The sequence below is a fragment of the Cnephaeus nilssonii genome, assembly GCF_951640355.1.
Source record: "Cnephaeus nilssonii genome assembly, chromosome: 13".
In the NCBI taxonomy this organism is placed as follows: domain Eukaryota; kingdom Metazoa; phylum Chordata; class Mammalia; order Chiroptera; family Vespertilionidae; genus Cnephaeus; species Cnephaeus nilssonii.
Window position 1 is genome coordinate 17705464 of NC_137084.1, and position 19799 is coordinate 17725262.

Genomic DNA, 19799 nt, shown 5'->3' on the forward strand with positions numbered 1-19799 from the left:
GCTCACCTTACTATTAACAACTACTTTGGAGAAGAGACTTAAATACTGTTTTTGCTAAACTATATTTCATACTCAAAGTTGGCAGGGCAAAAGATGAAAAAAATTATAAAATGAGAATGATCCAAACACAGGTATAGGTAAGAGACATAAAAAACCCATGTTTTGAGAGTCTCAGTGATCTTTGTGGGGGAGCGTGGAATAGTGGGACAAACATTAGTCTACAGACTGAAGACCAGATTCAAATGTCACATCTATCACATCAGCTATACAACCAGCATCAAATGAACTTCCCAGAGCATCCATTTAAAAAAAATACCTAAAATGAGAATAATATGGCTGTTCTGCCCATTTCCCAGAGTATTTATGACACATGAATAAAATCAATTATGTAGAAACACTCTGAAAATTAAAAAGGACCATTTACTTAATAATGCAGTTTTTACTATTAATTAAAAAAAGAGAGTAGCAACCTTAAATTCTTTCAAAGTAAATTCAAGGGAACTGATACACCCTTGCAAAAACATATTCTCTCAGGATACATGTTAGATGATTTCCCTTTTTTTCAAAAATTAATTTTCCTTATTTCCACTTACAAAAATCACACACACAAATCAGCGATTTACTCACGCAAAAAATCCTATCATGCCCTCTTCCCGATAGATGGTTACTATGGAGTCACAAAGTCCACTAGGTACAGAGGAAATAAAGATAAAATACATTAAGATTCTTTTAAAGCTATTTTTTAAATATCCAATTATCATTTCTGATCAAGTCAAATTCCCTCCATCCCCCACCCCCCTTTCTATCACTCTCACTCTGCAAAGGCGGTTGAATTTGGGCACAGAACTGAAGATATTACTACTACCTAAGGATATTGTCACAGTGTGAATTTTGGCTTCAGTGGCTCTGTAACTTATGAGGTCCCAGACAGGCTCCTAAACCTGCCTGGGCCATTTTCTACTACTTTCTGGTTTTTATGCAGATCAAATGATATAAGGTATATGAACTGTTCTATAAACACTAAGGCAACATAACAATGTAAAGCGCTATTATTCTAATACATTGGTTTCAACAGATCTCCTCGAATACTTGAAAACAAAAACACTTACCAGTACTTGGATTCTCTGCCAATGAATTGTACCATGGATCTCAGAGTGATCACTACAGAACACAGAAAAAAAATTTTTTTAAACTATACCGAGATAAATTTTGATAGCCCTAGAAAAAAAAAAAGGTTTTCCCACCTAAATCCACTTTACTTTCTGGATAAATTGGATAAAAGCCAAAATATGAAGCAAACAAAAACATGCAGGCAAGGCACTTTACTGAAATCCCATGCCAACCATCTAAGCAGTCAGGAGAGATCATGTTATAGAAGAGAAGAAGTCAGATTTCAGTTATCAATTGCAAACATACCATGGAAGGGATGTGTGATGAGGGTAGCAGCAGAACGAGCCATCATCTCTCGTGTTGTCTAGAAACAATCAACACACACTTCTGAAATCTAAATAAATGACACTCAAATTCCTGTGAGAAGTAATGTGGGTGGATATTGTAGAATAAGAAAGTGAGTGACCAGCACCCCTGCCCTGAAGTCAGGAAGAATAAGTAATTTAAATAATTACAATATAACACACCATCACTGTATCATACCTTTCATTCCTGGATTTCAATGTTATAGTTACTGCTTAAATTTTCTCGACAGAGATTTATTATCTTCTCAATTTTTCAGATAAGAAAAGCAAAAGTAAAGAAACAGGGAGGGCCTGGCCAGTGTGGCTCAGTGGTGGATCGTCGACCTATGAACCAGGAGGTCACGGTTTGATTAGTGGTCAGGGCACATGTCCGGGTTGTGGGCTCAATCCCCAGTGTGGGATGTGCAGGAGGCAGCTGATCGATGAGTCTCTCTCATCGTTGATGTTTCTATCTCTCTCTCCCACTTCCTTCCTCTCTGAAATCAATAAAATAAAAATAAATAAATAAATAAATAAAAATTAAAGAAACAGGGAGAGTCACCAGCAGTCACTGAGCTGGAATAAAAACTATGAGGCCTGTATTCAGATTATTAAGTGGCTCCCTCATTGTGAGTTATTTTAGATACTGATAACTATGCTAGACAAATGTGAGGCTCAATAATATCTGTACCAACATCTCTGGGAGAACAAAACTTTAATTTTTTAATTTTTTTTTACCACAATCCCATAACCCTGCAGTATCTTAGAGCTGCTATATTTATCCTAGTTTATCTTTCTTTTTACAGGACTCCATATAAAGGTAGTAAAGAAAGCTAAATTACAATACTTGGAGGCATTTATAAACAGAGCAGGTCAGTTATTCATTTTTGCATGTAAACATTATCTTCAGTTACTAAGTTAAGACATTCCTCACTTCTATTCCAGCAGTAATACTGAAAAGATCCTATGAGACAGGATGGGTAACTAAAGTTAAGAAAAGACAAAATACCTATCTCTACTTTTAAGGAAATTCACTCCAAAGAAAACCAAGTTGATTCATCTGACGTCTAGACCCACAGTAACGTTTGTTTTGGAATATATATTTTAGACGGCAACATTTACTAGAAAATTGTGACCTTACTAAAGACAATTAGACAATGTAAAGACTAAGAAATAAGAGTAGTTACGAAAACCATAAATATTAAGTCAGGAATGAAACAGACTCCAATGGCAGAGATTAAGAGTGGGAAATGGGTGATGAGGAATCTTCCAAAGTCAGAATAATGTTGCAAAAGCATTTCTGGATATATAATATCCAACACACAAAGGGCCTGGCCACTATTTTAACAACTCTGTACCAGAGAATTTTAACTCTACTCTTAATAGAAACCTCTTCAATTTTAAGATGAAATGAGTGGCAAAATTAAGTTTCCTTGAAATGTACATATTCTAAACAGCATGCAATGCTTTTCTTCTCTCTTTTTAAAATGTTATATATATATATATTAACCCTTTGCACTCGCTTGCTTTTTTCTCAATTCCTTTATTCTAATGCTAACCGTGTCGAGTCACACTCGACATCCGAGTGCAAAAGGTTAAAGACCAAATTACATTGAAGGTTTAATTCCATTTGGAACAGACACTGCACAGACAGGCCTGATGATCCTGATCCTACAACTGCCACACTGTACATCCTCTGATTTAGGGAAACAGCATAGGACATAACTCATCTCTTACCTCCTTGATAACTTGGTCGAAGGAAGATGGGACTTCTTTCGGTACATTTCCTGGTCCTAACTCCTGGAAATCAAATAAAAGACATATCTTGATGGTTTTAAATAGAACTGTTAAACAGGAGGTCACCCTGTATGCCAACATTCACTGAGATGAAAGGGAGACTGTCTGCTTGCCCCTTCTCCTAGAGGACCAAAGAAGAATAACTTGCAAGGGAAATGGGCCCATGCATACAAATCAGCTCCAACATACCTCAACCTTGTCATTCTCCTGGTAATGCTGCAAAGGAAGAGAAAAGAAAGGATGATAAGGGCTGTCACAGTGTCACTGAGAGAGGACATAAAATGAAAAATCTATTGGTAGAAAATATAACTTTTTTTTTTTTGGCTGCAAATTTCCCATTAACTTCTAATTTTAACTAGTCAATTATAAGTAAGTAGCTCTAAGACAATTTTGTTGCTAAGTTTAACATATTGGTCAGCTGAAGGGACAAGCAAATGCTCAAGAAAACTCTCATCTAAAAGGAGAAAAAGAAAAACAAAACAAAAATCTAAGAACATCATTTACTAAACATACATTTAACAAAAAACAAATTGGTTAAAAACATAGCCTAGGACTAAGGCAATGGAAAAAACCTCCTGTCTTTCACAGAGAAAAGCAGGTCCAATACCAAATTAGGGCAAGACTCTTTTCTTCACTGTACAAAAGAACAGAGAACTGGTGCTAAGTCTGAATAGCTGAAATCGCCTTACATTGTCTTTTGTATCTCTTTCCAAAACAAGCAAGAAAGACTTTTTTTTTCTACCGGGGAAGAGAACATGAATACTGATGGAGCTCAGACAATATTGAAAGAGGAAATAGTATTTGTGGGATATTTCAGAAATAAAAGATGGGCTAGGTGAAATGAAAGACTCGGACAATTAAGCTCTTAGTCACACCAGATTAAAAAAACAGACAACACTTTATCCTGTAAAAAGAATTATGTTTTTAAAGATCAGAGGCAAGAGAATAAAGATCAAGATGAAACAAAATAGTGTTTTTGGTCAAATTAGAGGTCTTTTACTAGAATTAATTGTAATAGTTCCGGGCATGTTTAAAAATTCTCACTCATTTCTAGACTTTGCTTTTTATTCCATTAATAAAATTTTCTGCCTGTCACGTCTACATTATTCCAAACAGATTTCAGTTTAACTCTTGTTCAGATATATAGAACTCTTTCTTATAAAGTTTAACAGTTGCATCAACCCTGAATTGGTGTGTCTTCTTGACTGCATACAAGCTGTTTTGATACTAAATGTAGTACCAAACCCTTTATTTTCATTTGACTACACATGAAACACATATTCCAATGGATATTTGGATACCTCAAGTTTGTCCTACTTTCCTTTTACATAAAGGAACTTGGTTTCAAGCAGTAATTTCACTTTGCTCTCAGTCTATACCTAAACCTCTTTGACTACATGACAATTGCCTTTGTGTATGTGAATCTCATTTAGGTAACAGCAACACTTTCACTGAGCCCAGAGTAGGATGTGACTAGAAAAGAAACAGTAATCAATCCACCAAAAAAACATTAATACTCCATCATTCTGACCCACAGACTACCCGGAACTGGGCTTCTAAATTCAGTCCACAGGCATGACAACAGGAATAACATAAAGAGTCCGGCTGGCATGGCTCAGTAGTTGAGCATAAACCTATGAGGAGGTCACAGTTCAATTCCCAGGCAGGGTACATGCCCAGGTTGCTGGCTCAATCCCCAGTAGGGGGCATGCAGGAGGCAGCCAATCAATGATTCTCTCTCATCATTGATGTTTCTCCCTCCCTCCCTCCCTCTCTCTCTCTCTTCATCTCTGAAATAAATAAATTATATATATATATATATATATATTTTAAAGAAAAAGAATAACAAAGAATACTAAAATAACTGGAGGGTGAAATAGTTTCCATGTGAGAAACTGACTGAAAAACCTGTCCAATTCAAATCAGGCTGAAAAGCACTTAAAATCTAAGCCAATTAGATCATGCAACTATTTAACAAAATCATGATTTGCTGATCAGATGATAAAACATTAGAACTGGGGCAATGTTAAAGCCTAAAAAATTACAAGGAGGATTATACTGAGTACTATTTAAATAAGCTGTTAGTAAATATTTGGAATTTAGCACATCTGATACATTATAGGTTGAAAGTATTATACAGATTTGGTTAGCATACACTACTATTATTTTTTGAGTTATAACACAGAGTATAACACACTCTTGGTGCCAGTAGAAGACAGAATAATTCTCTAGGAAAAAAAACATTAATTTTGCATTCTCAATCATACTAATGCTGAATAACCTTCCCATGGACTTTTTTAAATGATACAAAATTTGTACTCATAACACCTTTATAAATAGAGCAAAGGGTAATGCTGTTTCACCTACATTGTAATGGTGCAACTGAGAAACCAGTACAATTAAAATTATATGCTTTAGAAGTTAAAAGAAGCTGGTAAAACAAAGGATCACTAATAAAGAAATAAATGTAACTTTGATGTTTTCAAAAACATTGAGACATCTCAAACATACAGAAAAATTAAGAAAACAATTCATCTTTATATCCACCACCAAGGTTAAATAGATGTTAACATTTTGCCCCTTTTGCTTAAGATCTCTTACCTTCTTAAAATAAAATGCCACAGATATAGCTAAATTCCACCCTTACCTCTTCTCCCTTCCCAAAAGTAAACACTATTCTGCAGTTGTATACTTTAGTGAGGTTTTAAAACAAACTTTCAAATTTATACAAATATAACACAGATATAGAAACAGTGCACAAAATACAAATGTACAATGTAACAAGTAATCAAAAGGCAATATCCATATAGCCATGATCCAGGTCAAGAAAAATCATTTGCATTACCTCAGAACCCTATGCAAGGTCCCTCTTCCTCTCTCTCTCCCCACAAATAAGTATTATTCTGATTTTTATGTTGATCTTGTTAAAAAAAGTAAAATTGTAACAAAGCATTTTTACTAGGGATTACTCTAGAAATAAGAGGAAAATAACTTCAGAAAGAGTTATGTTTCAGTCAGCTTTCCTTCTTCAAAGAAAGGAAAATCAGCTATACAGGAGATCAAATAAGTGTATTTAATTTTTGCTTGAACAACAGGTTCAGTCCTAGACAGTTTGGCTCAGTGGACAGAACATGGTCCAAGGACTGAAGAGTCCCAGGTTCATTTCTGGTCAAGGGCAGACTGCAGACTTGATCCTCGGCCCTGGTTGGGGTGCATGCGGGAGGCAACCAATCCATGTGTCTCTCTCACATCAATGTTTCTCTCTCTGTCTCTCCCCGTCCTTTCCACTCTCTCTAAAAATGAATGGAACAATATCCTCAGGTGAGGAAAAGAACAACAAATTCAGAGGAAGAAGGTTGTATAAACAAAGATCAATTACTTAATTTCACACAAATTCCCTTTGCTTCCCAAGATAGAATTAAGAATGGGTATTTCATGTAAATGTTTTTAAAGAAGAACAGCCATGGTTTATAAATATGTATTTGGAATATATAAGTAGGACAAACTGCATAAAAGATCATCTAAATCTGTAGGAAGATTATCTGAATTTTCTTCTTACCTGTAAAACTTTGCCATGGACCACAGTTCCGAGAACTCCTGAACACAGCCTTGGAGTTAATCCTGTGAACAACCCACGCTTCCCATCGATGCTCGCAATGTGCTGAGCTAAGAACAGAAGTCAGAAATTTAAATTCTAGTTGAAGGAAAGGGTTACATAGAAATTTCAAGGAAACATGCTTTCTAACAATTTTTTTCAGTAACTCCTGCCTGTCATGATCCTCAATGTCATCCAATTCCAAATAAATCAAAGACACTTACCATAACAAAAGAGACCAGGAAGCTGACATACTTGCCGCCCAAAAATATTTCGTCCAATTGTTGGAGGAAGAGGTTCATATCCCACCTTTGAAAACAAGAGTATGCATATATCACTACTAAGTAATATTTCCCTGAATGCCTTGGTTGAAAGGTCTTGAATTAAGAACAAAATTAGGGTTAATATTTAACACAAGTTAAAATGCAGTGTATGTTTTCCAAGGCAATGATGAAGCATCATCCTTTACAGTTTTTTGTTTTGTCGTTTGATAAGACTGGTTTCAATGAACTCCAAGTTTTCTTTTGGCTCAAATTCTATAAGGCAAGATATTTAGCTGAGATACACTAATATCAAACTGAAAATAGAAAAAGGAAACTTTTGTGCTAGGACAGCAAATGTTTACTGAGGAGGCTCAAAAATATTTTCTGAAGAAAATCTAACACATTTCATATATTTGGACAAAATGAGAAGACTAAGCTATCAACTTCATATTTGGCTAGCAAGACAAAACACTAAAAAAGCAAATGCAAATACAGCTGGATAATTCACTTGGGGAATAATTACAAGCTATGACCATGTTAAACAGCAGACTGTCATTAACAACCAAATGAAGGCCATTTTAGAGTTAATGATTATCATCTTATTTCTACAATATATTCTTTTTAGTGTTAGAGAGAATGAAAACGCTGTATGACACGGTTTGGGCTCTACTGCTGTGATCCTTAACCTGCTCAATTAAATAACTCCTGATGGAGCTCCCTGAAAGTGTAACTGCAACTATTTTAAAAAACTGTGTATTTGGGAATTTTACCATAACCCCTGAGACACTTGGCAACACGTAGATTTTGTGTAATTGGGATTAAGGATATTCAAGTTTTTGAGGCAAAAGCTTTAAATGTCACTAGAAAACTACATTCTGGAAAAGTACTGAGCAATGGACTCATACCAGATTTACTGTAAAATGCTGTCATCGGAGATACCATCTGGCCACAAACCTGTCAACTCTGGTTTAGATGACACAGTATACATTCCAATCCAAGTCTTTGTTCTTGGTTTAAATAACTTATTTTACAGTAGTGTTTTACATATAGAATCAGAATCCACATGGGTCAACTCAGCAACACATCATTTGGGTTAGCATCAACTCAAGAATAAAAAATGTGGTCCTTCCTAGTGTCTTGCATATATTTTCTGTTGTTGTTAATCCTCACCGGAGACTATTTTCCCATTGATTTTTAGAGAGAGTGGAAGGGAAGGGCAGACAGAGAGAAATATACACTGAGTGGCCAGATTATTATTATCTCTGGACACATATTAATGTGGCCACTCAGTGTATATCAGAGGCCCGGTGCATGAATTTGTGCGTGTGGGGTCCGGCCAGCCTGGCCAGGGGGAGGATGGGCGGTTGGCTGGCCTGCCTGCTGGTCGAACTCCTGGTCGGGGACAATTTGCATATTAGCCTTTTATTATATAGGATATACACTGAGTGGCCAGATTATTACCGGTATGTGTTCCGAGATCATAATAATCTGGTCACTCAGTGTAGATGTGAGAGAGACATATCAATTGGTTGCCTCTGCACTCACCCCAACCAGGGCGGGAGATGAAGCCTGCAACCGAAACACTTGCCCTGGGACAGAATGAACCGGGACCCTTCAGTCCGCGGTCAGATGCTCTATCCACCGAGCCAAACCAGCTAGGGCGTGTCTTGCATATTTTTGACAGAAAGGTAGACTTCTTTTTTAAAAGATAATTGTTTTTTATTGATTTCAGAGAGGAAGGCAGAGATTGGGAGAGATAGAAACATCAATGATGAGCATCATTGATCCCCTGGGCCTCCTGCACGCCCCACTGTGCCCTGACCAGAACCCAACCGTGACCTCCTGGACCTGGGTCACAGGGGGAGGCTCAACCACTGAGCCACGCTGGCCGGCAGAAAGGGAGACTTCTAAAAGCGTCCATTCCCTGGCACAATGCATGATGTAAGTATGTCAACTCTCACCAAAGGCCAGCTCTGTGAGTTCCCTCCCATCACAGGGAAATTAAAAAGGCAACTGATAATACTAACTTTATCACCAGCTAAAACCTGGTCTACTTGCCTGTGAATATAAATACCTTTTAAGAATTACTTTACAGCACATTGGAAACTAACATATGTTTCAACTCGCGAAAACTCTTTCCGCTGAACTGATTTCCAGCTCAGACAGAAGTGATTTCAGCGTCAGGAGCCACATGGGCGGCTGCGGTCGAGGGCGCTCGGGGACCCTCCCGCAGGCTCCTGGGCCCCCCTTCATGATCCCCGCTGAAAGGGCTCCTGTGTTTATCTGGGTATCTGGGGCTAAAATCTCGGAACAGAGGAGCGGCAGTAACAGTAGTCAAAAAAGAAAAATAATGCTAATAAAACGTTAGCTCTCCTCTAATTTCAAATTTTAACAGATTTGCGTGTCTTGCGCCTGGGCAGGGTAAGGAGGGAATACTCATTTCAGAGAGGCGAGGGAGTGGGTTGGGGAAGCCCTCGGTGACGAGCGGCCGAGATCAACCTCAGGAGAGAAAATACAAAGTTCAGAGGAGCCACCGGGCCGGGCAGGGCAGGGCAGGGCGGCAGTTGGCGACGGGGACGGAGCGGGCCTCGCCTCCCGGCAGAGAAGCGGAGCCCCCGAAGGCCCACAGCAGCGGAAGGGCGGCGGGCGGTGGAAGCTGTCCGTCCCTGCGGGGAAGGACGGGGCAGCAGAGTAGCATCTTGGGCGGCTGAAGGCCCGGGAAGGCTGGAGCCGGCCCTCCGTCGCCGCGGGCAGCGGCAACCGAAGAGGGAGCCGGGCGGGGAAGGGAATGGCGACGACTCATACCTGGATGAGCACCTTCACGTACATGAGCGGCTGGGACAAGATGGTGAGACCGGAGCCCAGGAGCACCTGACTGGCCGCGTCCGCCATGATGGCACCCGCGGACGGACGGACAGACCGAGCCACCTAGCGACCAAGCCGGTCCCGGATCACTGGCCCGCCGGCGGCGCGCGCGCACGCACACACAGCGGCGCGCGCATTTCCCCCAGGCCCCGCCCACCGCCCCGCCCCGAGAAACGGCTGGCGCTCGCGCGCCCGCGCAAGGGTCTGGGCGGGGCCTACGGGCCTGGTGCGCATGCGTGTTGTAGTGGGATCCGCGCCCTCCACTAGGAACGGCAGGTTCTCTTGCGCCTGCGCAGGCCGGAAGCGCCCGGAAGCAGAAGAATGGGTGTGGCAATGGGGTGTGTGTGACCCTGACAGCTAAGGCAAGGTCAGAAGAAGAAAAATAATGGGAAGGATTCTTCGTTATGACTCGCCTCTGCAGTTGGCATTTGGGCATCAGCAACATAAGGTCCAAAGGGTATTCAGCGTTAGAACCATAAAAAAAATCTAATGGCCAACAAAAACTCGGGTTGCTCTTCATGCATTCATTCAATTAATGCTAACTTCTCAGAAATGCTCTCTCTGGTCATTCTGTAAATTTACCTCCCCCTTATTTCCTACCACAGCGTCCTGTAGCACATATCGTTGTAATTTACCTGTTTGTCTTCTCCACACTACAATGTAAACTCCTGAGTCCAGGAACTTTAAGCCTTTTTTCATTGTTGTATATTGAGCCTGGCGGTGCTCATGAATGAACAAATACTTTAGTGCCCATCAGAGTACAGGCTTTTAGAAGCAAAAAGAAAAAGACATTGTCCTTACCCCTTCAGCCCCAACCCATACGTTCTATATCAAACAACACTTAGTGAGACAAAGTGGGGCACAGAGAATGAAATGCCAAGAAGACTTGTATTAGATCCTGAATTTATTTTCTTTTTCTGACTTTCTTTTGTATCGAAGTGATTCAGAAGTCATTTTCTCTTCTTTTGTTTTCAGATTTTGTATTGAAATTTAAGAGTAACCCTAGTACCTACCTCTCAGGGTTATTGAGCATTAAGTAAAATTGTGTACGGGATAAGATCTTTTTAAAACTGTATATTAAAAGACAAAAGTTAGTTTTGATTAATATTGTCCTGTATTCAGCACAGTGCTAGATGATATGGGGAGGCAGTTTACAGAGCAGGAAGGAACTTGGTCTTTAAAGTTCAATGGACCTGCTCCAAAGTCATCCTCTACCAGTTATTAACTGTGTGACTTTAGGCAAATTACAGGACCTCTTTGAATCTTAAGACAAATTAGTATTGTAATGTCTACTTCATACTGTTGTGAGGATTGAATGATATAATAAGCCTACCCATCCTGGCACACAATAATATAATATGTAACTGTAGCTTTTAGAATGGTAAGAAACCTAAGTTGCTTCTAACTAAATCCAAAAATTTTTAGATATCAATACAATTGACAATCTAAACAACAGTGTCTAACGAGGCAATGTCTGAGATCATTTAGCAAGGGGACTTTTAGTCATGAATTTGTATATTGGTGGTGCCAACAAAATATTCACTGTCTCTGCCCCGCTGATACCTGTGGGCACTAAGAGGTACAGAGCCTCTGGCAAGAGTGGGTGGTTGGTGCAGGGTAGAAGTTGCCCATGAAGTTTGGGGAAGAATCTCAGAGGAAAAGGAGCTGAAGTCAGCAGCATAGATAAGAGAAGTAAAAAAAGGTATAGGGCCCTAGCCGGTTTGGCTCAGTGGATAGAGCGTCGGCCTGTGAACTGAAAGGTCCCAGGTTCGATTCCAGTCAAGGGCACATGCCGGGGTTGTGGGCTCCATCTCCAGTGGGGGACTTGCAGGAGGCAGCCGATCCATGATTCTCTCTTATCATGGATGTTTCTCTCTCTCTCTCCCTCTTCCTTCCTCTCTGAAATCAATGAAAATATATTTTAAAAAAAGAAAAAGAAAAAAGGTATAGGGCTGCAACCCAATGTGATAGGAAGAAGGTAAGTCAAAGGGGAAGCCTGGCAGGACCTGGAGTGACCCTTTCTGAACATGATACTAGCACACTGACAGCACAGGTGCTGTGAGGGATCTAAAATACCTGTTCACAAAAGCTTATGCAGTTAACCAATCAATGGAAACAACTGGTTAGAGAGAAAGAATTTTAATCAATGGGTTTTAAAACTTACATAACTGTGCTGAACATAATATATGCAACATTAAATTTCGGGTAATACATGAATTGTTTTCTCTATGTGGGAACACTTCATCCTGAGCAAGTCTGAGATACGACAGTTTGACATCACTAGCAAGTTGTGACACATTTTTAACATGGCACACTCACAGAATATGTTTAAAACAGAGTTTGATCACTTAAAATTGATTTGCACATAATTTTGGACAGGATATCTATTGGTTAAAATGAGCTATTTCTGTGCTGTAGTTCCATGAGAACACACTTGAACTTCAGATAAAGGAAGCTTTTCCAGACATCACAATGAAGCTTCATTTTATGAAAAGTAATTTAATTCATGAGGTGTGCATCTCGAAGGCATGCACACAGTGGAAGGTCAGTGCACGTGAATGCACAACACAGTACACCACCAACAAGCTTGGTTACCCACCACACAACTCCCTCATTACAAATGTGTCTCACCCAAAACATGCCAAGGAAGCAACGTGTGGTGTGCAGCCCCAGTGCCCTACGGGTATGTGTATATGTGCAAGGACGGGTACCCTGCCATGGTGGTGTGGCCTCTCTTTGTGGCAAGAAACCTGTTCCTGGACCAGTCTGGCTTCGTATCTGCATCTGGCTCTTTGCTGGTGTTTGTGCTTCTCTTTGAAGAGCATGTAAATCCTGGCTTTTCTCTCTGTGCAAACAAGATATAAAAGTTGAACTCACTTTATGTTTTAATTTGTAAAGTTAGAGTAAGGATTCGGATTGGTTTACAAGGAGTTAGTGAGAAGTAGTTGTTACACGGCAGAGGCAAATCAAGCATTTGCCTTTGTCCCTCAGAGTGCCAGTGGTCTATGGGCAACATTTAAAAAAAATAATATTGTTCAGATTATTACAGATGTTCCTCTCCCCCGCCCCCGCCATAGCTCCCCTCCACCCAGTTCCCACCCCACCCCAGGACCTCACCAACCCACTGTCCACGTCCATAGGTATAAGATCTTTGTCCAATCCCTTCACGCACCCCCACACCCTTTCCCCCTGAGAATTGTCAGTCCACTCCATTTCCATGCCCCTGATTCTATTATATTCACCAGTTTATTCTGTTCATCAGATTTTTTATTCATTTGATTTTTAGACTCACTTGTTGATAGATATGTATTTGTTGTCACTTTGTTGTTCATAATTTTTTATCTTTACCTTTTTTTTCTTCTTCCTCTTCTTAAAGAATACCCTTCAGCATTTCATATAATACTGGTTTGGTGGTGATGAACTCCTTTAGCTTTTTCTTGTCTGTGAAGCTCTTTAGCTGACCTTCAATTCTAAATGATAGCTTTGCTGGGTAGAGTAATCTTGGTTGTAGGTTCTTGCTATTCATCACTTTGAATATTTCTTGCCACTCCCGTCTGGCCTGCATAGTTTCTGTTGAGAAATCAGCTGACAGTCGTATGGGTACTCCCTTGTAGGTAACTGTTTTTCTCTTGTGCTTTTAAGATTCTCTCTTTGTCTTTTGCCCTTAGCATTTTAATTATGATATGTTTTGGTGTGGTCCTCTTTGGATTCCTCTTATTTGGGGTTCTCTGTGCTTCCTGGACTTGTAAGTCTATTTCTTTCACCAGGTAGGGGAAATTTTCTGTCATTATTTCTTCAAATAGGTTTTCAATATCTTGCTCTCTCTCTCCTTTGGGCACCCCCATAATTCATATGTTGGTACGCTTGAAGTTGTCCCAGAGGCTCCTTACACTATTTTCATGTTTTTGGATTCTTTTTTCTTTTCCGGTTGGTTGTTTTTTGCTTCCTCATATTTCAAATCTTTAACTTGATTCTTGGGATCCTCTAGCCTACTGTTGTATCTCTGTGTATTATTCTTTATTTCAATCAGTGTATGCTTAATTTCTGACTGGTCCTTTTCCTTTTTTTTTTTTTGGCATTCTCACTAAGATCCTTGAAGGTCTCACTAAGTTCCTCAGAGGTTTCTAGAAATTCTTGAGTAACCTTATAACTATGGTTTTAAACTGTTTGACAGATTTTAGGCTGAGAAAGGACAGGCCATTCATATGCAAAAGCCGCTGTGCATAGTTTGCTTTCTTCCATTTCTTTCATTTGTGACATGTTTCTTTGTCTCCACATTTTGGCTGCTTCCCTGTGTTTGTTTCTATGTATTGGGTAGCTGCTAAGGCTCCTTGAATTGATAGAGTGGCCTTGTGTAGTAGGGTCCAGTGGCTCAGCCTCCCCAATCACCTGATGTGGACACTCTTGGTGCACCCCTTTGTGGGCTGTGTGCACAGTCTTGTTGCAGTTAAGCTTTGATTGCTGTTGGTATCACTGGGAGGAATTGACCTCCAGGCCAATTGGCTGTGAGGACCAGCTGTGTCTACAATGGAAGATCTGTTTAGCAGGAGACACCCTTATGGGGCAGGACTTGCTTCAGTGGGTCTTTGGTGCTCACTGAGTCTGCCCCTGAGTGTGTCATTTATGGATGTGAAGAGTTGTAATCTGGTATGGTCTCACACTAACCACTGGGTACACTGGCTCTTGGATCTCCAAGGAGGTGCAAGGTCAGCCACTGTCTGGGGCCACCCAGCAGGAGCTACAGGGAGATCTGCAGATTCCTCCTCTTTGTATGGGGTTTGGAAGTGCCCAGATGAGGCCCAGCTGTCAAGCAGGCAGGCTGCTGCTGCTGCTGGCCTTCAGCCTTATTTTGATAGCTTTGGGGCTCCCTGACCAAGCTGCAGCTTGTTTGACAGATTTTAGGCTGAGAAAGGACAGGCCATTCATATGCAAAAGCCGCTGTGCATAGCTTGGGTGGGGTTGTAAATTGGGTGGGGTGGGGTCTCAGGGAATCTCTAGGGCTGAGCAAACAGCAATGGCTGCCAGTCAGCCCTGCACTGGGGAGGTCCCAGCATAGGAACAATGACCACTAGGAACACCTCTGTCTGGAAGAAAGCCGCCCCCGCATTCCTGCCCCGATCCTAGACAGTCCAGTTTCTCCCTGTATGTGTTTGGGTCCCCCAGAGTCTTGCCCAGCACTGGAGTTCAGAGCAAGCGGGAGCTTGTATCTCCCTCCTGATTAAAAAAAGCAGCACAGCCCTAGCCGGTTTGGCTCAGTGGATTGAGCGTCAGCCTGTGGACTGAAGGGTCCTGGGTTTGATTCCGGTCAAGGGCATATGCCCAGGTTGTGGGCTCGGTCCCCAGTGGGGATGTGCAGGAGGCAGCTGATCAGTGATTCTCTCTCATCATTGATGTTTCTATCTCTCTCTCCCTTTCCCTTCCTCTCTGTAATCAATAAATATATATATATATTTTTTAAAAAAGCAGCGCACCTGGTGCCAGTCCGTTCTGCACCTCTGCACCTCCTACCAGTCTCCCCAAGTGTGCTTTCTTCTTTACCTCTCTAGTTGTAGTACTTCCACTCAGCCAGCATTCCTGTGGTTCTGGATGATAGTTGTTCTGTCTTTTAGTTGTAATTTTGAAGTGGTTGTGGGAGGCAGCAAGTACAGCTGTTTACCTATGCCGCCATCTTGGTTCTCTATGGGCAACATTTTAATTGCTCTGAGCAGATCAGGGACTGCATTTTATAAGCTGTCTGGAAGTTACATGCCTACATCTCTGTTAGAGAGATATTAAACTAGGAACTTTAGGAAAATGAAGCAAAGGTACAGGTTTGGAAGGCATTCATCCAGTACACTGGGTTTCACCAAATCCCTGGTGACATGTTGCAGCTTAACATGTTGCAGCTTAACCAGCACGATTCAGTTGCAGGATATGGTTTTAGGCACCTACAGACTTCTTGTAATAAATGCTGAATGGGGAGAAAGGACAAGTCCATCACTTATTTGTCTGTCAGGACAGAAACTCTCTTTGTTTTGACTTTATTTAAACCTCTCTTCTTTTTTTTTAAATTATATTTTTTCATTTATTTCAGAGAGGAAGGGAGAAAGATAGAAACATCAATGATGAGAGAGAATCATTGATTGGCTACCTCCTGCATGCCTCCCACTGGGGAGGGGATTGAGCCCGCAAACCGGGCATGTGCCCTTGGCTGGAATCGAACCTGGGACCCTCTAGTCCTCAGGCGACACTCTATCCACTGAGCCAAAATGGCTAGGGCTAACCCTCTTTTTTCATCGCTCTTCAGTTTCTGTTATACCAGGTGGTTGGACTACCTTGCCACCCCATGTATAGGGTCATTGCCTTAAGGGAGGGATCATGTCTTACTGTTCTCAAAGGGCTTGGCACCTACTAGGTTCTCCATAGGATACTGCCGAATAAATGAGAACATCAACCTGACAATTCTCAAGCAACAGATTTGAGAATAAAGGAGGGACTTCCCCTTAGGAGAACTGTGGGTTCTATATCTAGTATACCTACTCAATCCAGTGGTTTCAAATCTTTCCCTGGACACATGAGCTGCACCCTCCCACAGACGCACCCAGTGCTATTTGAAACAACAGCTTACTTACCATCTGTCCACCTCTCTGCCTCCTTTTCAGGAAAGAATATGCAAGTGCCAAGGAACAAGAGTGATGGATAGGGATAAATATGCGTCATGCTAACTTATTCTTCTAAGAAAGCAAACCATTCACAAACCTCAGCATTGCAGGATCACTGTAACACGGCACGTGGGGCACACGTCATAGCTTAAGGCGGTGCCCCTACCCTACCCCGCTTGCTGCTAATAACACCTTGAGGTGAGCACTGCTGTATTACGCTATCACTGTTTTCCCTGAGATGTTGCCTGGAGTTACAAAATAACAGCTGCCTAACAAATGTTCGTTGGAATAAAGAAAACTTCTCCATGGCAAGCTGTTAGCTCTGGGAGGGCTGTCTGCGTCCTTTAGTACCTTGTGGGCTGTGCCCCAGGGTGGTCAGTGGTTTATAGCCCGAGGGTGCAAATTACCTTGGGCGTTCACCTGAGCAGAACAAATCTGAGAAGGTGAAACTGTGTGGACTATGGATCACCACCCCACCAAATCACATAATACATTTCAAAACCAAATAAAGTAAATCACCAGCATATAGGTATAATATATATTAGGTGAAATACCTGCTTTCTTTCTTTATTCTTAGTCAGAATCAAGCTAGTTGCTTTTGATGGGTCCAGGGAGATGTCTTTGTCTCTTCCATTTAACTGTGACTAGAATAAATGAACACATTCTCATTAAAATTTCTACTTGGACAAGTGTGAGTATTAGAATATACATTCTCTGAGTGTTTTTCATTCATGCATGTTGATTCATTATGATACTCTAACACAAAAAGAGAGGCAGGACACAAACAAATAATTCAAAGAAAATAATTCAAATAATTCAAATAATTCAAAATAATTCAATAATGTTTATTGAATACCTACCATATGCCAGGCCCTTTACACACAGATTCACATCTAATATTCTCAACCAACCTTATGTTGTTGATATTATTACCATAACTAGAGGCCTGGTGCACGAATTTGTGCAGAGGTAGTGTCCCTCGGCCTGGCTGGTGATTGGGGCCGAGTGGGGCCCATCTCGCCCAGTCCCGATCAGGCTGATGGGGGCCGGCCGCAGGAGGATGGCTGTGGGAGCAGACTGACCACCTGGGGGCAGCTCCTGCATTGAGCACCTGCCCCTGGGTGGTCAATGCATGTCATAGCTATTGGTTGTCCAGTTGTTACGGTTGTTTAGGCTTTTATATCTATAGATATTTTAGATGCAGAAACAGAGTCCCAGGGTGGTTAAGTATCTCACAGAAAATTACATAGTGGGGGTGATGTTTGAACTCCAGACAGACTTCAGAGCTGTTTCCTTGTCACTATTACACTAGACCCCAGGTGTCCCTCAATACTGAATGGAGATGGCTGTGTCTGTGAGGGTTCCTCAGTGTAACACAGCGGGGCCTTGTTATCTCACTGTTACTCACGGGGTAGCATTCTGCCAGAGGAGGGCCAATGTTACACTCTACCCACTAAGAATTAGCTACTGTTGTACCAAAACTTATATTTATACATAAAAGAACCAGGGACTTTATAGCTACAAAACTACAAAGTACTAAAAGTTGGTTAGGTGCTTCTCTGTGTTCCCTGCATCCTATTCTGTTAATGTCATTTGCTGTTTACTTGTCAAATCCCCAGCCCAGACTCTAAGGTCCCTGAGGCAGGGATAGTGTTTTGTTCAATGTCATATTCGCCACGTCCAGGAGAGGGCCTGGCGCATAGTGGTTACACAATACAATTTGTTGAATAAATGGCTGGATGGATGGTAAAGCAGCCTGTTCTTACGTTCTGGGTATAAAGTCACAAATCACCAATATTTGGTGTCAGGCTTCAGTGGTGTGTAATCTAAAGCAGAGCCAGTCTCCCCACCAATTTTTTTTTTGTGTGTGTGTGTGTGTGTGGAGGTGCCGGGGATCGAACCCGGGGCCTCACCACCAATTTTAATGTTCCCCTGCTCCCAGTGGCACTGACAGGTAAGGGTGACACAGAGGGCTACTGTGTTCTTCGCCCTGTGGGAGAGACATACTAACTGGAAAAATCAGAGAATCTGTGTGACAGTCAAGAATGGACCAGAATATATAGCTCTGAAATAAATTCATGCATATGTGGTCATTTAATTTTTAACAAATGAGCCAAGAATATACAATGGTGTTGCAAAAACTAGATATTCACATGTAAAAGAATGAAACTGTACCCCTGTCTTACACCATACACAAAAGTCAACTCAAAATGGATTAAAAACCTACATTTAAGACCTGACTCTGTAAAACTCCTAAAAAGAAAACATAGGAAGTAAGCTCCTTGACATTGGTCTTGGCAATGATTTTTTGGTTTTGACAACAAAAGCAAAGACAACAAAAGCAAAAAATAAACAAGTGAAACTACATAAACTAAAAAGCACAGCAAAGAAAATCAATAAGATGAAAAGGCAATCTACTGAATGAGAAAAAAATATGTGCAAACATATGTTATTTAGCCATAATAAAGAAGGGAATTCTGCCATTCGTGACAACATGGATAATCTTGGAGGACATTATGCTAAGTGAAATAAACCAGACAGAGAAAGACAAATATTGCACTTATATGTGGAACCTAAAAAAGTCAAACTCATAGAAACAGAGTAGATGGTGGTTGCCAGCAACTGTGAGGTGGGGCAAATAGGGGGAGGATGGTAAAAGGGTACAAACTTTTGGTTATCAGATAAGGTGTGACGATCTGATGTATAACATGGTGACTATAGTTAATAATACTGCATGGTGTAATTAAAATTTGCTAAGGGTAGAACTGGACATGTTCTCACCAAAAGAAAAAAAATAACCATGTGAGGCGATGGATGTGTTAGTTAACTCAATGGTGAGAATCATTTCACAATGTATACACATCAAATCATCACGTTGTACACTTTAAAAAAAAATTACAAAAAAAGTTTTAATACATTTTTTCCATGAGTGAATTAAAAAAAAAGTCAAGCAAAAACATTACTTCATAAGGACATATGCACCCCTATGTTTATAGCAGCACAATATACACTAGCTAAGATTTGGAATCAGCCTAAGTGCCCATCAGCAGATGAGTGGATTAAAAAACTTTGGCACATCTATACAATGGAATACTATGCTGCTATAAAAAGGAAGGAACTCCTACCATTTGCAACAGCATGGATGGAGCTGGAGAACATTATGCTAAGTGAAATAAGTCAGTCA

The 19799-nt window shown here is 40.9% G+C and overlaps 2 protein-coding genes across 2 annotated transcripts in view; both read right to left on the minus strand.

Annotated features, from left to right (window-relative positions):
* The window catches only part of MTCH2 (mitochondrial carrier 2), a 28348-nt gene extending 18246 nt beyond the window's left edge, over positions 1-10102 (minus strand). The window contains exons 1-8 of the mRNA XM_079787073.1: positions 9915-10102; positions 7071-7155; positions 6811-6917; positions 3441-3467; positions 3192-3254; positions 1417-1474; positions 1110-1161; positions 628-687 (exon numbers count right to left, since the gene is read on the minus strand). Coding sequence (XP_079643199.1) covers positions 628-687; positions 1110-1161; positions 1417-1474; positions 3192-3254; positions 3441-3467; positions 6811-6917; positions 7071-7155; positions 9915-10001 — 539 coding nt within the window. The 5' untranslated portion in view covers positions 10002-10102. The remainder of the gene's footprint in view (positions 1-627; positions 688-1109; positions 1162-1416; positions 1475-3191; positions 3255-3440; positions 3468-6810; positions 6918-7070; positions 7156-9914) is intronic.
* Positions 10103-12633: 2531 nt separating this feature from the next.
* Positions 12634-19799, minus strand: part of AGBL2 (AGBL carboxypeptidase 2) — a 36744-nt gene continuing 29578 nt past the window's right edge. The window contains exons 17-18 of the mRNA XM_079789408.1: positions 17170-17259; positions 12634-12819 (exon numbers count right to left, since the gene is read on the minus strand). Of these exons, the coding sequence (XP_079645534.1) occupies positions 12652-12819; positions 17170-17259 (258 nt within the window). The 3' untranslated portion in view covers positions 12634-12651. The remainder of the gene's footprint in view (positions 12820-17169; positions 17260-19799) is intronic.